At 44.2% G+C, this 17350-nt stretch overlaps 1 protein-coding gene across 1 annotated transcript in view; it reads right to left on the bottom strand.

Moving 5' to 3' along the window:
• The window catches only part of MYO15B (myosin XVB), a 94780-nt gene that overhangs the window by 28598 nt on the left and 48832 nt on the right, over positions 1-17350 (bottom strand). Inside the window, exons 27-43 of the mRNA XM_063121505.1 lie at positions 17045-17242; positions 16848-16958; positions 16042-16126; positions 15728-15809; positions 13900-14013; positions 12547-12647; positions 10255-10539; positions 9441-9537; positions 8686-8756; positions 7818-7984; positions 7332-7416; positions 6331-6549; positions 4711-4830; positions 3577-3636; positions 3259-3334; positions 1745-1863; positions 444-562 (exon numbers count right to left, since the gene is read on the bottom strand). Coding sequence (XP_062977575.1) covers positions 444-562; positions 1745-1863; positions 3259-3334; positions 3577-3636; positions 4711-4830; positions 6331-6549; positions 7332-7416; positions 7818-7984; positions 8686-8756; positions 9441-9537; positions 10255-10539; positions 12547-12647; positions 13900-14013; positions 15728-15809; positions 16042-16126; positions 16848-16958; positions 17045-17242 — 2109 coding nt within the window. The remainder of the gene's footprint in view (positions 1-443; positions 563-1744; positions 1864-3258; positions 3335-3576; positions 3637-4710; positions 4831-6330; positions 6550-7331; positions 7417-7817; positions 7985-8685; positions 8757-9440; positions 9538-10254; positions 10540-12546; positions 12648-13899; positions 14014-15727; positions 15810-16041; positions 16127-16847; positions 16959-17044; positions 17243-17350) is intronic.

The following is a 17350-nucleotide window of genomic DNA, read 5'->3' as shown; positions in this document are numbered from 1 at the left end:
AGATTTAAACCTACCCACTCAGTTACTTTCCTCCCTAACCTCGACCACCACCACCACACACATAAGGGCTAAAAAAGTTGGTGGGGTGTGTGTGTGGGGGGGGAGCCCTCTATTTTAATTCCCACTGGCCTTTTTTCCTGGGATCGTCCCGGGATCATCCCTGTGCGTGCAAATGACACACAGGAGATCCCGGGAGCAAGCAGGGATTATCCCTCCATTTTCCTGGGATAATCCTTAGTAGAAAGGGCTTTAAGAGAGAAAACTGGCTGGGTTAGAGGGTTTAAACCTTCTGTCTGTGCACAGTGGTCCTGATCTGGATTGGACCCCTGTGTGATTATATTGAGGTGGGAGGTGGAGGATCAGCTGCATGCTACATATTTAATGTAATTTAACTCTCAGAAAGCACCACCACAGCCTCAGCAATGGATTCGGTTGCCTCTCACCTGTAGCTGCAAAGGGTTTTCAGGTGTTCAGAACTGAAGGTGCCTCCTTTCACTCTCTTCAACAGCTGCAGCCCCCGATGAGAAACACCCAAAATCTGGACATCGCTTCCATTTTCTCCCTATAGGAAAGAATTCCACAGAAAAAAAAATGGCAAACAGAATTTCTCCCCTGAGGCTCAGGTGTGAGAGAGGCAGCTTTTGTGCTGAGATGACAAGGAGCTCAGATGAAGGAAGTGTCAGCAGGATTGGGCAACCTGCAGCTCTTGGGCCTAATTTCAAAAGGCCTCTGCAAGTGATCGATTCATACCTCAGGGAAGAGCAATTTAAAGTGATGTCTGCTTTGGCCCAACAGGCAGCGCCAGCATCTGCGTCATACCTGTCAGGCTCCAGGACTGACAAAGGGGAAGGGGCTAAAATGGATCCCTCACCCTAATCACAACCCGAACAGCCCAAGAAATTATTTCTCCCTAGAGGAGTAAGGCCTTAGCAGGGGCCTTCCTAGGCCTGGGCCCATGGAGACCTGCCCCCAAATCTATTTTTCAGGGCCCCAGATCTATTCCACAAATCCCTGAGTATCCATTGGTGCCAATAGAAATCCCCCGCCTCTGTTTAATTGCACTGCAGTGTGTGTGTGTGATTTTTAAGGGGGATTGCAGCCGTGGGTGGAGGGAGAATTAACTCTTCCCTTCCCTCAAACTGCAACCCCCACCTTCAACAAAAAAATCTTCCCCCATATGGCAATTAAGCAGAGAGAGAGAGAGAAACCTTTCCATTGGTTTCAGAAAATCTGGGTCAGGATGCAAATTAATTGAAGAATTTATTATATTTGAGATGATTTATTTATTTATTTATTTATTGCATTTATATACCGCCCCATAGCCAAAGCTCTCTGGGTGGTTTACAAAAGTTAAAAACAGTAAACATTAAAAACAAATATACAAAGTTTAAAAACATAAAAAGCATAAAAACTACAGTATCCTTATAAAAACAGCTATTCCGGGGTCAGTTTGGGATGAACAATTAATGGGCTGGCTTTGCCTCCTGGTTAAATTAAATAAATCCTAGTAATTATTTCAGGATTTGCATCTATGGTTATAAATTAACATATGCAGATTTTAGGCAGTTGTGTGCCCTATGAGCCTTGGCCCTGAACCTTTTACATCTGTCAGAGATGCTTTAAGGTGGATTCCTGCATTGAGCAGCAGGTTGGACACAATGGCCTTATAGGCCCCTTCCGATTCTATGATACCTAGCAATGCCCCTGGGGCCCAGCCTTTCAAGCAATAGCTCGTTTTATTTACCTTGACTGGGAAAAGACGAGAGAAATAGTTGGCCCAGTTATCACGAGCGGCCAGCACAATCCTCTTCTTTATCCCATCTTCCGGAATGGAGTTGGCATCCATGCCCACTTGGAACTCCACTGCCGAGGATGCCAAAGAAGACATTTTATTAGCCAAGACAGCCCGTGGCTCAACAGTACTATTAATAGATGTTACTCACGGATGGAGTTAAGCTACTTTTATACTGTTAGAGGTGGCTTTGAACCTGAAGTCAATACCATTAAGACTAAACTAGAACTATGTTAAATGTATGGCATCTAAGAGCTCCATCACACCAGCGATTTATTGCACACTTGCTATGCCTGGTATGCGGTTTTACGGCCCGGTACTCACATGATGTCGTCCACGTCCTGCACTCATTTCACCTCTTCCCTTCCATGTTTGGTTTCTTTTTGGAGCGCAGAAAGTCTGGATTATTTTCCCTCCCTGCGAAATAAATGCGCTCCTCCCTCCCCTGTATTGCTTTTGTTGCGTTCTATCTGACCATCCTGTTCTTTGTTGGGGTAGTGTGTGTCTAAGGGCGGTCTTGCTAACAGAAGAGGAGGGCGGGGCAGTTCTCCGCTCAACCATGAATGGGGAGGGAGAGAGGTCCCATTTAACTCTATGTTCATACTCCTGAGTAGGCTTAACCAGGGGTACATTTTCACCTTAAAAGAAATGCAGAAAATGCACCTTCCTTGCCCACAGCTCCCTCATTTTTAAAGATAAAGAGATCAAAATTGGCACAGTGATAGCTTTTAAGTAGAGCTTTCAGCACACCAAGTTTGAATCATATTGGTTCATCCCTTGAATTTTTTAAGGGGTTTTTAAATCCCCCTTAAACCCTTTTTCTGATAGTCCACCTGTGCAAAATTCCACCTGTTTGCATTAGTGAAGGATCTATTTTCTTTTACTTTTATAATGCGAAGCTCTGCATCTCCAAGTTCATAAAATAGAGATCTGCTGGTTCCCTTACTCAAGAGTAAATCCCATTGATTTCAACTACATTTACATCCAAGTCATACTAAAATCAGATGCATGCTTACCTTTGAGTAAACCCCACTGAACAGAGAGAGACTTACTTCTGAGTAAACACATATAGAACTGACTTTTAATAGTGTGGTCACTCAGAAGCTTTTTTAAAAAATCTAAAACAGCAAACTGGAAAGAAGTGCTTTGCAACCCATGCTTACTTCTGAAGTCTTACTTCTGTTTACTCAGAAGTAAGTCTCTCCTAAAAAAAATCAAGGAATGAACTGATCTGATTCAAACTTGGCATGCTGAAAGCTGTACTTAAAAGCTATCACTGTGTCAAGTTTGATCTCTTTATCTTTAAAAATTACACAGATGTAACCATTTTTGTTAATTTCCATTTTTTAAATTCCTTAAAATCAAGGCATGAACCAATCTGATTCAAACAGGGTGGTTAAAGCACTCCTTAAGAGATGTGATAGATGCAGTCAAACAGTTCTCCAAACAGGGGAATGCTTGCTTACCTAACAGGTCTTTCATCTTACGCCTCTCTTCTTTGGAGATCCGTATGCATGAGTCTGAGTAAGTGTCTCTGATGATCTGGGAAGGAACAAAGATTGACTTCCATTACACTCACACACTTCACACCAAAAGTGGCAAGCTGGAAGCTTTGAAACTGAAACCTCAAAGAAAACAAACACATGGCCTGAAAAGGCAAGGCACAGAAACACAATGAGGGGGGAAAGGAAAGGAAAGGTCTTTGGTGGAAAGACTAATGGACCAAGAGGAAGAAGAGTATCTCCCTCCCTCTCTGTCTCAAACACACACATATAGATACTCACCTGGTCACATAATAAATTCAAGCAAAAAGGGTGACTGAAGTTTTCCTTGGGATAAAAAACCTGTTGGGGAACAGATCAGAGACAAAGTTGACTTCAAAATGTAACAACCAGTCTCCACCCAAACCAACCAGTGACCTGCTGCATTATTGTGAGCTACGTTGGCAAGTGCCTAGGTGGGAGAATTCTGAGTAAAGGAGACCAGAGGAAATTAATGGCTTGTTCACAACAAACCCATCTTGGCACAAGAATAGTGAGAAACCTCATTCTTGCTCGTTGTCTGCTGTCCTTCTCAGGCACATCTACTTGTCATTTCTAAACCGTCCAAATCAACCTCCATTATGGATTAGTATCTGGTTCAGCATTTATTTATTATTGCATTTATATCCTGCCTTTTTCTTTTCTTCCAAGGAACCCAAGGCGGTGTGTACATAATCCTCCTCCTCTCCATTTTATCCTCACAACAACAACCCTGTGAGGTAGGCTGGGCTGAGAGTCTGTAACTGGCCCAAAGTCACCCAGTGGGTTTCCATGGCCAAGTGGGGACTAGAACCCGGATCTCCCAACTCCCAGTCCAACACTTTAGCCACTACACCACACTGGCTCTCAGCATTGTGTTTGCCAAGCCTACAGAGAAGTTATTCTCACCCCAACCTTGCTGAACGTATCATGGGAAGGGAGACGGTAGCTCCTGGCAAAGCTTTTTATACATAACACATTTTTGGGTTATGCTTTGCAACATGAGGGAATGCAATGAAATCACTCAAAGGCAATTTGAAATCAGGATCCAGAGAAAGTCACAAAGCAGACCAGTAGCTGTGGCAGGTCTCCCCACCAGGTTTCCTGATCCCATTTGGAGGAGAAGGGTGGTAGCTCAGTGCCCAGAGAACCTGCTCTGCATGCCGCAGGTTCCAACTTCAATCCCCAGCATCTCCAGGAAGGGCTGGGGAAAATTCTGCCTGAGTTTCTGGAGATCCATTGGTGCCAGTCAGTGTCGACAATACTGGGCTAGATAGACTGAAGGTTTGATTCAATATGGCAGCATCCTGTGCTCTCACCACAGGTGTACAAAGATGGATTCCCCTGTTCTAGCACTTCCAGAACAGCAATGTTGGGATGTGATGGACCCTGACGCACCTCTTTGCGCAGGAAGAGCTTCCAGGTAGGGTTAGCATAGGAGAAGCTAACACTTGGATTGAGACTGAAGAGCTGGGTTTTGATACTGGAATCTTCCACCATTGTCCTCGCAGAGCCTAAGTGTGACAGAAGGGAAGTTGAAGGGATTTTATTGTTCCACAATTTACAAGTCGCTTTTTCATCAAAATGGTCCAATATTTGGACCAACCAATGGTCCAACCGATATTTTGTGTACTTCTGAGATCTTTACAGCTACCCCTCATAAAAGGTTTCAGTAAAGATTCGTGTCTATTGTTTTAAAAACATTTACATCTTTACATGTTTAATCCATTCTATTCACAAGGTCTCAGACTAGGCAAAAAACTTCACAAACTGATAATTGACTTAAAGGTAAATATGTCCTGGTTTGGTGAATTTATAAACTGCCCTTCATTCCCAGACTCAAGGGCTGGGTACAATTTAAAATAATAAATGCAAATACAATAAAACTCAACAAAAGAACCATGCGAAAATTAAAGCAGCAGCAGCCATAAGATCAGTTTAGTCAGTAAAATCTAGCCACAAAAACACAACTAAGATCAGCTATAAAACTATCCGGAATGCACGCACGCGCGCGCGCACACACACACACACACACACACACACACACACACACATACATATATATATATATATATATATATATATATCGTCTTTGCCCAGCAACAGACATCAGGGCTGGCACCATCTGAGCTTCTCTGAGGAGGGCATTCCATAGGTGGGACATGCTGACTGAGAAAACCCTTTCCCTGGCCACCATCTGTCTAATCTCAGATGGGGTGTGTATGCGTTAACCAGAGGATGGCCTCTAATGATGAACAAAAGAACATGTGATAAAAGACAGTCCTTTGGATAGATAGGTCCCAAGACATGTAGGATTTTATAGGTACCGACCAACTGGTCTAGACACCAGGGCAGCCTTTCCCAACCTCAGGTCCCAGAGGTTGTTGGACGACCCATTATCCTCCACCCAATGATTTTTCTTGTTGTTGTTGTTGAGAAAACACTCCATCCGTAGCGCTTGCTGCAAACTGGACTGATCAGATGCTTGCTTGCTTATTTATTTAATTATTTATTTACCGCCTAACTGGAAGATGCCTTCAGGGCAGTTTACATCATAATTAAAACAAAACAAAACACCAAAACAACAACAACCAAAACAATAAATGCAACAATGGAATTACCAAAATATTAAAGTAGTAAAACATCAAAAATATGAAAGAGCCAGTAAAGATAATCATCAAAGCAACAGATTAAAGACTAAATGCCTGCTCGAAGAGGGTGGTCTTCACCTGGCATCTAAATGTATAGAGTGAAGGTGCCAGATGGATGTCCCTGGGAAGGATGTTCCACAGATGGAAGGGGGGCTACTACAAAGAAGGTTCATTCCACAGTATCCACCTGTCACATCACTGTGGGTGGCTGCACTCAGAGAAGAGCCTTTTGAAGATGATCTTGGCAATCGAGCAGGAATATATGGGAGAAGACACTCCTTCAGGTAGCTTTAGTTTGGACAACGGAAGCCCTCACAAAGAAAAGATCTAGGAGTGTCAGCTTACCTTCCGGATTCTTCTGGGGCATTGCGCTGGTTTCTTCTGTAGCATAGCCGGAACAAAGGTGAGGTGAGGGTGGCACTGGGGGAGGAGGAGGAAGCTCTGAGAGGCCAGGAGAAGTAGGTTGTGACTGAGAAAAGAGGTTCTTGAGGGGCAGCTGTTTTTCTTTGATGGAGTTGGACACCTTGCCTGGTGGCGTTGGTGGTGGAAGCACGTGAGAGCTCATCTCTGGTGATGGAGAGGATGGCTGGGGGCAGAAAGGGAAAGCAAGCGGCACTTCAAACATGGCCATGTGTCACACCTACATGGTTCACATATTCCTCAACCAGCCCTACAGCTTGTACTGAATGGCAGCAACATGGAATACAGGTCAGCAAACAGCAAGTTTAGTTTAACACAGTTAAGAGCATCCCAGCAGTAATCTCCTAAATCCCTTTAGGATTGCCCCCAAAGCAGAGATGCAGATAGATTGGTGATGGTTACACTCTTGCAGCTAATATCAAGGAAAGCTAAGAGTCCTTATGTCCAGTCACTGTATTTGCTGTTTGTTCTTTGTTCATCTTCTTTGTATCCAATTTTCCTCCAAAGTGTTCAGGGTGGCATATATTTTATTTATTTATTAAATTTATATCCCACTTTTTTTCCTCCAAGGTGGCATACATAATCCTCCTCCTCTCCATGTTATCCTCACAACAACAACCCTGTGAGGTAGGTTGGGCTGAGAGTCTGTGACTGGCCCAAAGTCACCCAGTGGGTTTTCATGGCCGAGTGGGGACTAGAACCCGGATCTCCCGACTCCCAGTCCAACACCTTAGCCACTACACCACACTTGGATTACTTTTTACCCTTACAACAAACGTGTGAGGTAGGCTTGGCTGAGAGATTGCGGGTTGCCCACAGCCACCTGGCAAGCATCATGGGCTGACTACAGATTTTAGCCAGCAGGTCCCAACAGTACTTTTAGCCAATGTACCACATTGGCTCCTAGGTGTGTCAGTACTTGAACAGAAGGAATACTGGAACACTTACCGATGAAGGACCTCTCACAATCCCCAACTTTGCCAGAGCTTCTGTCTTGGGGTCATTCTTCTTCACAAAGGGCTTAGAGACATGTCTACATGTCAAACAATAATAAAAAATAGCCATGATGAGTATTCTATATGGAACAACAGTGGAACATATACAACAAAATACCTACCCTGCAAGACCGTCCTAATAGACATATAGTCTTGAATATGCAGATACTACAGCTCTGAGGTTCCTCACATGTTGAAAGAAGAACATCTAAGGACTTTTGCCCATGAGGATTGCCATGAGATTAGTAACCATGGATGAAACATCCAACCCCTTGAAAGGCAGTGCATCATCTGGATGATTGCTAGTCACATGATCACATTAACCCACACAAACTTTAGATGTTCTCTGCCTGGCATGGGAACAATGGTGAGAACTTCAGCAACTACAAACATCTAAAAGGAAGCCTAATTCATTGACTCAATCAGGCCTACTCCTCACCTCACAGGCATGATAGGATTTGGTTGTGGGTTTGGCCTATTCTGGTGGACTTTAACAATTTTCCGTATCTCCTGGCTTGGTTCCGTATCTCGTGGCTTTTGCGCCAGCTCCAAACCCTTCGCTTTAGAACGCAGGTCCCCCTGGACTTCCATTTCTTGGCCATTCTCCTGTGGCAAGCCTAGAACGGGGAATTAAGAAGACTGTTTGTTTGCTTTTAATCAAAAGGCCCACAAAAACCTGTTTGTTTCTCTACCCCACACACATTCTGGTTCTCCCTGGCTTTCTACTCAGCTCTTTTGAAATCTCCTGCACAAACATCTTGCTACTTTCCTATTAGGCCACCTTCCGCCTTTGGTTGCTTTATTGCTGAAGTCAGAATGGGTAACGAGGCAACCAGAAAAGACCAGCTGCCATTCAGGAGAAAAAAGCTGTGTGAAGATACCGAAGGAGCAGGGTGGGAAAGTGGGCCCGACTCCTCCACACTGAGCATCTCACAACCCAAAGAAGGGGGCCTTGGTCAACTCTACTAGGGAAGAGCAGGGGTGGGCAACATTTTTTCTGTCAGGGGCCACATGTTGGCAGTGAGCAAGGCCAAAGTCAAAAGTAAGCGGGTTAGCCCTTTTCTCTCTCTACCTCTCTGCAAGGTAAGGGGCAGATAGCTCTTGCCATAGGCCTGAACTGATCACACTGAGGGACGCATGAAAATAGGCTGAAGGCCACAGGTCGATTCTCTCACCTCTTGCGTTATCTTCTTGCAGCACTTCTAAGGATTTAACTCTTGCTCTTGCATGGTTTTCTCACTCACATGTCTACTATATTTTGGACCGAGCTTACCTGAATCTGCTTCTGGGCTTGCACTTCGATCTGCCAATTGCGGTTTGCTTGGAGGACTCCAACTCTTTAAAGGAATTATTTTCCTGGTAGGACTTTTTTGCTGCGCTGTGTAGAGATGGAGGGTCAAGCATACACAGATTCTTAAATCTGGCTTTCCTGGGTCTGATGGCATCAATCCAATTAGAATCACCAAATACAACAATTTGGTAGAGGTTGGAAGGGATTGAGAAGATCAATCCCATATTAACAGATTCACCTATATGATACAAGAATATGACTGTATCATTTTTAAAGTTTATTTTTCCAGTTATGGTGTGCCACACTCAGATCAGGAAAGACGGATGTGCACCATAGTCTAGGTGCCTATAGGACAAAGAAAGAGGTTCATAAAATATATTCAGATGACTCTGAACTATCTCACAGGCTATAGGGGAAGGTGAAGAAAAGTTCCTAGGATTGCTGAAGGATATGACTGGAGAAATTCTTTTCCTGAAATGAAACAGATGCACTGTGGAACCACAAGTTCACTAGGTCAGTAGAGATCCCTATTCCACATCCCTGTTATCACATTGGGATATTTCTATTTGAAGAAGTTTATGCCCTAGGGATATATTCAAGGTTCTTAGGAAACACTGGCACTTTCCTTGAGAAAAGATGAGTATCACAAAGGAAATGACAGCAACAGTGACGACAATGACAACTAATAATACTAATAATTCACATTTGTGTGTAAATTGAAGAGATATTGGTGTGGAAAAATGAAGTTAGAAACAGCAGAATGTGGCTCACCCATTTTTTGGAAGTACTCCATTTTCTTCTGGAAAGTCTCTCTCGATAGAGTGTCCCATTTGACTTCTGAATGCTGCTCTTCTTGGAAGATGTTTATCTAGAACATATATCACAAGATATCCTCATTTAGGCCTAACTGACTATTCTCAGCCTCAGGCCTCCTCTCTACCGTGCCTCTGGCATTTTCTTTAGATATATGCTTAATCTTCAGCCTTTCCAAAACACAGCCCTGGATTAAGGCACCTGAGGAACAGCTTGACTGAACTATTTAGCATTAAACAAATGCTGCATTAGACAAAAAAGAAAAACCTAAAATGGCAGCATTAAGTAAAAACAAAAACAAACGTTCTCTCATGCCAATTTGTAGTGATCTTCCTCACACCTATTTCTCTCTCAGCTCCACTGTCAACAAACTCACATTTATTTTATTTATTATTATTAGAAGCTGTGGCATAGCTACAGATTTAAAAAAATTCAAATTTGTTTATCATTAAATTGTATACAAATATGGAAATTAGACCAAGTAGACCCAGATGCTCAGGTTTAAACCCCTGCTTAGCTAAAGAGTGTACTGGCAAACTCAATTAAAATTAGATTACCCTATATATGTCACTGTGAGCTCCTTAGAGGAAGGACAAGATTCAAATACAACAAATATATAAAATATATCTGGGGAATGTGATTTGTCAGGTCTCACAAGCTGAGTTGAGAAGGGTTTTTTTATCCTCTCCCCTCATATAAGGCTAAGTGAAATACCACCCAAAAAAGAGCCATACAGGCATCACTACTTGCAGGGATACTCTGAGCTCAGTACCAGTGGAGGTGGAGCTTCTGGTAGAACAGCTTTGTCTCTGCTGTTGAGATTCTTGGGTTTAGGAACTACAGCTGGCCGAGAGGGAGGAGAAGAATCTTGACTTGGCCTTGATGATTCAGGTGCCAGTTTCTGTGATGATGCTTGACTTGTCCTTGAAAGTTCTGGCGACCTCCTCTGTGGTGATGATTGCCTTGGTTTTGAAGGTTCAAGAGGCTTCTCCCGTTGCTGCTGCTGCTGCTGCTGCTGCTGGGAAATCGCCATGGCTTGAAGAGTCATCTGCTGAGCCTGCAATACAGAATCCAAATTTTCATGATGCTTATTTACTCTGTGCACTCATATTCGCCATACAGGAACTAGGCCAATAATGTTCAACCTTCCAGAATTGGAACTATCTTTAACCCCTACCTAAAACATGGTGCCCGCTTCGATTTTTTTTTTTTTTTTTTACTATACATGCCCATCTTTCTCCTATCTCTCTATCCATTTTTTCCTATTCCCTCCTCTTTCCAGCTTTTTCCAACTCTTAAAAAGAAAACCTTAATCTGGCATGCAGAACTTCTTTCACTTCAAAGAAGCATTTCAATGGTGGGCAAGGCCAAAATGAACAGCATATTGCAGCTAACTAGGCCTTAGGGGAGGCATTTCGACCTTTTACAATGGTGAAAAGGCTACACAAAAGCCAGAAAACCACTAAGTGTGAAGGAAAGAGGGTGGCAGTGCCAGCTCTAGGTTTTGGAGGGCCCTTGGCCAAGACACCCTCAACAGGGGGCCCTTCCTCAGTGAGTCTACCTTCTTAGTGCCACTGTCACCAAGTGCTGTAGCTTCTCATTCTCTTCCTCATCGTTGCTACCGCTTGCTTACTTGACAGGCAGAGAGCAAGTAGGCAGTGGCATCTACTGCTCCTCCTTCTCCTCACCCCCATTGTCTGGGAGGCCAAGAGGAGCGCTAAGAAGAAGCAACTCCACGGGGCTCTTGTCAGTGGGCCCCTGCTGATTACTCTCTAGATAATATCCTCCAACCAGTCACCAGTTATACCTATGAGCATCTTATGACAGATTTCATACTTTTTGTAGGGAGGGAACTGCTGTCCTCTTCACCCAAAGCATCAGGTACTGTGCCAATTGGTCAGTATTAGGGATACAGGGATGAATGAATCATTTGGCCTAACCAGTATGGCAATTCTCTGGTTTCAATTAAGTCTATGGGATTTTGACTCTATTGGTTATACTGGAAAAAAGAGATGTCATGAAGCTGTTGTGACCAGCTCGAAGATCTGACAATGGATCAGACCATGGCCTCTTTATGCCTCTGTGCTTCATAATTAATATTTTCTTCAGGTCACTCTGAAAGGTACATGCAGGACACAATTCATAGATTAGGCAAGATTAGTGGCTAAAGGAACAGCACAGTTATAAGTTTAAACAGCTCACTGTACACCTGGTCTTGCTCATACTCTAAAACACAAGTTGAACAAAAAGCAGCCCATGGGCCACAAGCATCCCCTGCTGCCCCACAACCATATGAAAATGATGTCTGGATTAGCTGTTTCCACACACACACCCCTTTTGGGGGCAGGCTAATTTTGATCCTCTTGGTGCTCTGCAGCCACTCCAGATGCCATCCTTTAATTATTATTTTTCAGCAACACCAGGAGGGGGAAGTTTCAGGCGTGTGTCTGTGGAGGCAAAAATGCCTCCCCAGATCTCCTAAGGTTGCCCACCCCTGCCTCCGTCTTGTGGCACTTTGGTGCTGCGAGGCCTCCAGCTCCCACACTTCTGTTGCTTCCTGGCATCTGCTCTGAGCATTAGGAGGGATGTGGGAGGAACAAGGCAGCCAAAGGAGGACGAGAAGAGGGACGCAGGGCGCCCAAACCCTCTGACCTCCTTCTGGCTGCTCGTTCCTCCCCCAATCCCGTTTTTTTAAAAAATATTTTTATCTGTATCTGCGCAGCTTCACAGATACAGATTAAAAAAATGGGGCCTGTTCCTCCCCCCCATTTTTATTATTATTTTATTTACCACAGGGCTCTCCTGAGCTCCTGGAGGTCCGCCTCTTTCCCTGTCCCAGCTGATGGCAACCAACCAGGGGGTGCCATCGGCTGTGACACACCTCCACAGACAAAAAGTCAGGGTAAATGCCTGACTTTTTTCAGCGGAGTTTCTGGGGTTTGCCCCTAGATGGCTTCGCAGTGGCAGCTGCGTCATGTAGATAACCTGCCGCTACTATGAATCCATCCCGGGGCAAACCCATCAGACGATGGGTTTGCCCCCTGTCTTAAACCCTTTCCCTTACCATGAGCAAGGCCTGCTGGTTGATGATGGCTTGCTGCTGTGCTGCCACTTGGTTGGGATCCACTGATGGCAACATGGGCTGAGGCTGGGGCATAACCATAGCTGAGAGAAAGAGAAAGAGAGTCACTAAGTAAGTGTTCAGCATCCTCACATGATGTGGCCACTTCTTATTAAATCCTTCACAACCTGGGTGGGTGGGTGGGGTGTTCCACTAGTCAGGGATAAGATTGCAGAATTCAACACAATTCCATACTAACAGAAACCCCCAAACCCTTTGAATATTCAATGAGCCTAAAAGCTTTCAAAATAGTTTATCAAAACATGACTCTCCTTTAGATTCGGCCTATATTTTGCAACATTTTGACATCAATGGGCTGAAACCCAAGTTAACACCCACCTTGGTTTCATATTTACTGTTGGCAGTTAAACTAGAGTTAATTTAAAAAGGGATTTCCTCCAGTTCTACCCCAATTCTTCAATGGATTGGCAAAGTGAGGGATTTCCTAATTGTTGAGAAGGGTATGTACCAAATTAAAGTTAGCATGAGCTCAGCTAGACCAGAGAGAGTTTTCTGCTTACTTGGGGTTCATTCACTGTGCATGTCAGAGATCTTGACAAATCAGCAGCACAGCTTCCAAACTATAAAACTTTACAGACATATTGAAGCCTTGAAATTTCAGCCTGTTTTAGATTTGTATTTTACTTTTTACCCTACCCAGTGCTTGTTTGCATTCTCTTCCCCTCCTTATTGCTTTACTATGATTTTATTAGATTGTAAGCCTATGCGGCAGGGTCTTGCGATTTACTGTTTTACTCTGTACAGCACCATGTACATTGATGGTGCTATATAAATAAATAAATAAATAATAATAATAATAATAATAATAATAATAATAATAAAAAGTTTTCACCAGCCCACACTGCCTTTGTTATTGATCTCTCTCTTGCTTTATTTACATATATGACACTGATTTTATTGTCTGTGATGTAGGTTTCAGTTCCTTCTTATTTTATGCATGGGCTATAATTCTTCTGTTTTCTATTACTGGCGATGTATATTTTTAATGTGAAAATGGATTAAAATTCTTTACAAATAAGAAGTGCTTTAAAAATGAACTCCGGAACAGAATTACAAGGGCAAAATACATTCCATCTCTTTTACAGGATTCACAGTAGGGAATAAACTTGTTCTGTTTCCTCATCCAGTTTAGGGAAGCCCAATTTTGCTAGTAGGGAAAGGGAGACAAGTCGTCTGCGGCACAGAGGCCAGGCACAGAAGCATTTCTTCCCCAGAAATCTCCACACAGTTTCATCCCAATTCCAGCCCTCATGCCATTTTCTGTATTTTTGTTACCTGGCATCGCTCCCATTCCACCTAGGCCTGGCATCATAGGCATGGCGGCTGGCATCATTCCCCCCATGCCTGCCATAGGTTGGTAAGCTGGCATGTTCATCATTCCCAGGTAGCCTGATGGGTGGAAGGAAAGATGGCTGTGTTGCATTTCATGTGAAAGTGACTCCCAACCCATACAACAAAACTCGCTGATGGTTCTGCTCACATGCATTTGACAAATACCCCAGGTTTCTATTAACTACAAATCTTCACACACTCCATACATTAAAAAAAGATTGAATTAAAATAATAAACAGATAGACAGAAGAGTTGCAAATAAATACAGATTTTGTCATCCATTTAATTATTTCAACAACATACATGTCACTTTAGTCATTTGTCCTATCCATGATATTGTAATATATACTGGTTATCTCAGTAATCATATCTGATCATCCCAGACAAACAAAAAGAAAAAAATGTGTGTGTGTGTGTGTGTGTGTGTAAGAGAGAGAGTGAGAGTGAGAGAGAGAGAGAGAGTTATTTCTCTTGGGTACCCAAATGAGTCTCTTCCTCCATTAAGGACAAGCAAACAAACATCACCAAGGATATCAAAACCATGCAATGAAAGTAAACCGCCTTAGGTGTGATTCAGAGACATACCAACCCACTGAATAGTTAGAGAGGATTGGGAAGGCTGGAAGAAGGTGACAAAGAGGAACGTTAAATTCCACAGTAATAAGCTCCTACTTAAGCTGCAGCATCCCTCTACTAGTTAGAGAAGTAAGAGGGTCACAGCATATTGCAATATCGCAAGGTCCTGACAGCAGGGGAAAGAGCTTCCTGCTGCCCTTCAGAGCTGCTGAATTTGTTCTATTGCTGAAGGGATTTTTAATTGCTTGGCACTATTTGTTTCTTTTGTTGTGGCATTTTAAAGGGCGTTTCCAATTTATTTGTTTTCATGTTATGTTCTAAGCATGATTTTGTCTTTATTAAGATAATTATATTATGTGATGGAAAGGGAAAGATGTGATGGAAAGGCAACGACTACCATGACCCAGGAGCCCAGCAGTGACGTGGACACTCATGTTGATGTTCCAGTGGAACCAAGAGAGGAAACTCCAGGTTCAAGCACTGCTGCAAAGCCTCCAGAGACCCCTGAGCCTAGTCACAGCACAGGACCAGCATCCTTGTCTACAAGAGCCCCACATTCCAGGGAGCCAATGCATCAATGCCGACAATGTGCCAGGCACGAGCCCTTGGGGAGACAGAGGACTGCTAGGCCTCAAGCCAGAGGCCTGAACCTTTAAGACTTCCAGCCTAAGGGAAAGGGTGGAGTCTGGGACCACAGCATAAAAGGCTTCAGTTTGGCCTCAGACTTTGTAGGAGTAAGTTGCTCACTAGGAGTGCTCCTGGGTGCTATCTGGTTCTGAGCCCTGTGGGCTTCTGCTTGGTCCAGAACAGGACAAAGACAGAGGACTCTTAGAAATGCCCCCAAAATGATTTCTGTCACTCTAGGGTTACATTGAGAGAAGTAGTGTAATCTAAGCAGAGCTAGCCCAAGTATTGGTAGCAACAGTGAGGATGGTGCTGGAATTCTGGGTCTGGAGTAGTTGTAGGCTTTGTGTTCCTCCAGACTCAAAAGAGCTCCATACCTTGAGCTTCGTATGGGCAGCTCTAGAATCTCAATGGTCACTCCCAACAACATGAACAGTGTGACATGATTCTACACAGGAGGGCATGGTCTCTGAAAGAAGACCCACCACTGGCAGCAATATCTCCCTAAAGAGGGACACTTTCTCACCAGGCCCAAACCCAGTCTCTTTCCTACCCGTGTGCTAACTCGCACCTGGAAAGGCTCCTTGCCGAGTGGGTCCAATTTTCCCTCCTCCTTTCATGCGTCCAGTGAGGCTCCCCTCACTCTCCATGTCCTGCAGATGGGAAAGAGAGAAAGAGAAAGCCCAGCATTGAGTACACAGCTTATGCAGCTCTCCTGGTCTCGGAGATGGCCTCACCTGAGCGTATGATGAGGGAGTGAACTGGCTGTAAGAGGACAGACAGCAACTCCATCTCCAACACAAACAGATGTAAAGGAAAGGCACACCGTCGAAGGGGAGTGCCTGAGGGAAAGAGCAGAGGGAGGTGAGGATGGATTGGACTTACCGACAGATTACTCCTGGACTCACGATGCAGCAGTGGCATGAAGAGGCCATCCACGTAGTGGTCCAGCTCTCTGGGGGATTTTGATCTATCTCTGGCATCTGGCTCGGTGCGAATAAATCAGATCCTTACGTTTGAACAAAGCTCCTCCCCTCTCTCCAGCACCAAGCTTAGCACTCTCATTTCCCCAAGCTAATTCCATTCCTCAGTATTTACTCTGAAAATTTCCCACCCACAAGTCCAAGTCCAGCTGACTGATCCACATCCGCGCATGCAACGCTTATTGCTTCAGGGTCCAGAAACCAGAGACAGCAGACTGGTTTGCACATAACACTAACCAAATTGTTTATTTAATCTATGGTTTGCTGCCCTATCCAGGTTTTGCTGAGCAAATGATTGAACAAACCACGGTTTGTTTTCTTAGTGTCTAGGTTGTTCATTTTCCTCCTCCTCCTTTGCCCACTCCCTCCCTGTATCCCAAATGCCTTGTGGCGTTCTAAAACTGGCATGCAAAGCGGATGGTTATTTTGACCACACTTACCCATTGCCTCTGTAGTCTGGAGAAAACATCCAATGAACAACCCACAAGGTCTGGGTTTGCAACATAACCAAACCATGGTTTAAACAACCGAGGGTTCTCTTTCTGGGTTGTTCATGGTTAACAAAACATGGTGTGTTTTGTGATGTGTGAATGCAGCTGCATTCACACATCACGACAAACCAGAATTCAACAACCCATACCTTGTGTGAACCAGTCCAATGTCTCCTACGCTCCTTAGTTCTGCTCAGCTACAAGTGAATTCCAGCACTGAGATTGGGGCTCACCTGGATATGCACCACTGTCATAGTTTGAAGGCAGGGAGGGTGGAGGGAAGGAAGGTGCCTGAATACTTGGTGCAGGAGGGATGTTGGAGGGCATCCTGTCAGAGAAAGAAGCCAGTAGGGTCACAAAAACAGAGACTTCTGGGAAGACAACAGAGGACGTGGCAAGGAGGGAGTTACTGACCTCTCTGGAGAGTTCAGTTGGGAGTAGCCTTCACCCCATTCGGGGGTTATAGGATAATCAGAGCAGGATGGAGAGGGCCAGCTGCCTTCCTCTATTTCTCCAATGAGATCCAGCACAAAATCACAGCCCGCCAAGTCTTGCCACACATCACCTGTGAACATGGACACAGACCAGCCACGAGGGACTGTATCCAGGCCTCTGGAAACAGCAGAGTGAAAAGACATCGAGTCACAGGAAGGAAAGTAGAAGATACCATAAAAGAGTGAATAGAAATGGAAGCGGGGTAGGTGGGAGGGGAGTAAATAT

Source organism: Elgaria multicarinata, chromosome 3 (genome assembly GCF_023053635.1).
Source record: "Elgaria multicarinata webbii isolate HBS135686 ecotype San Diego chromosome 3, rElgMul1.1.pri, whole genome shotgun sequence".
Classification (NCBI taxonomy): Eukaryota; Metazoa; Chordata; class Lepidosauria; order Squamata; family Anguidae; genus Elgaria; species Elgaria multicarinata.
This window is presented reverse-complemented; position numbering and strand designations above follow the sequence as displayed.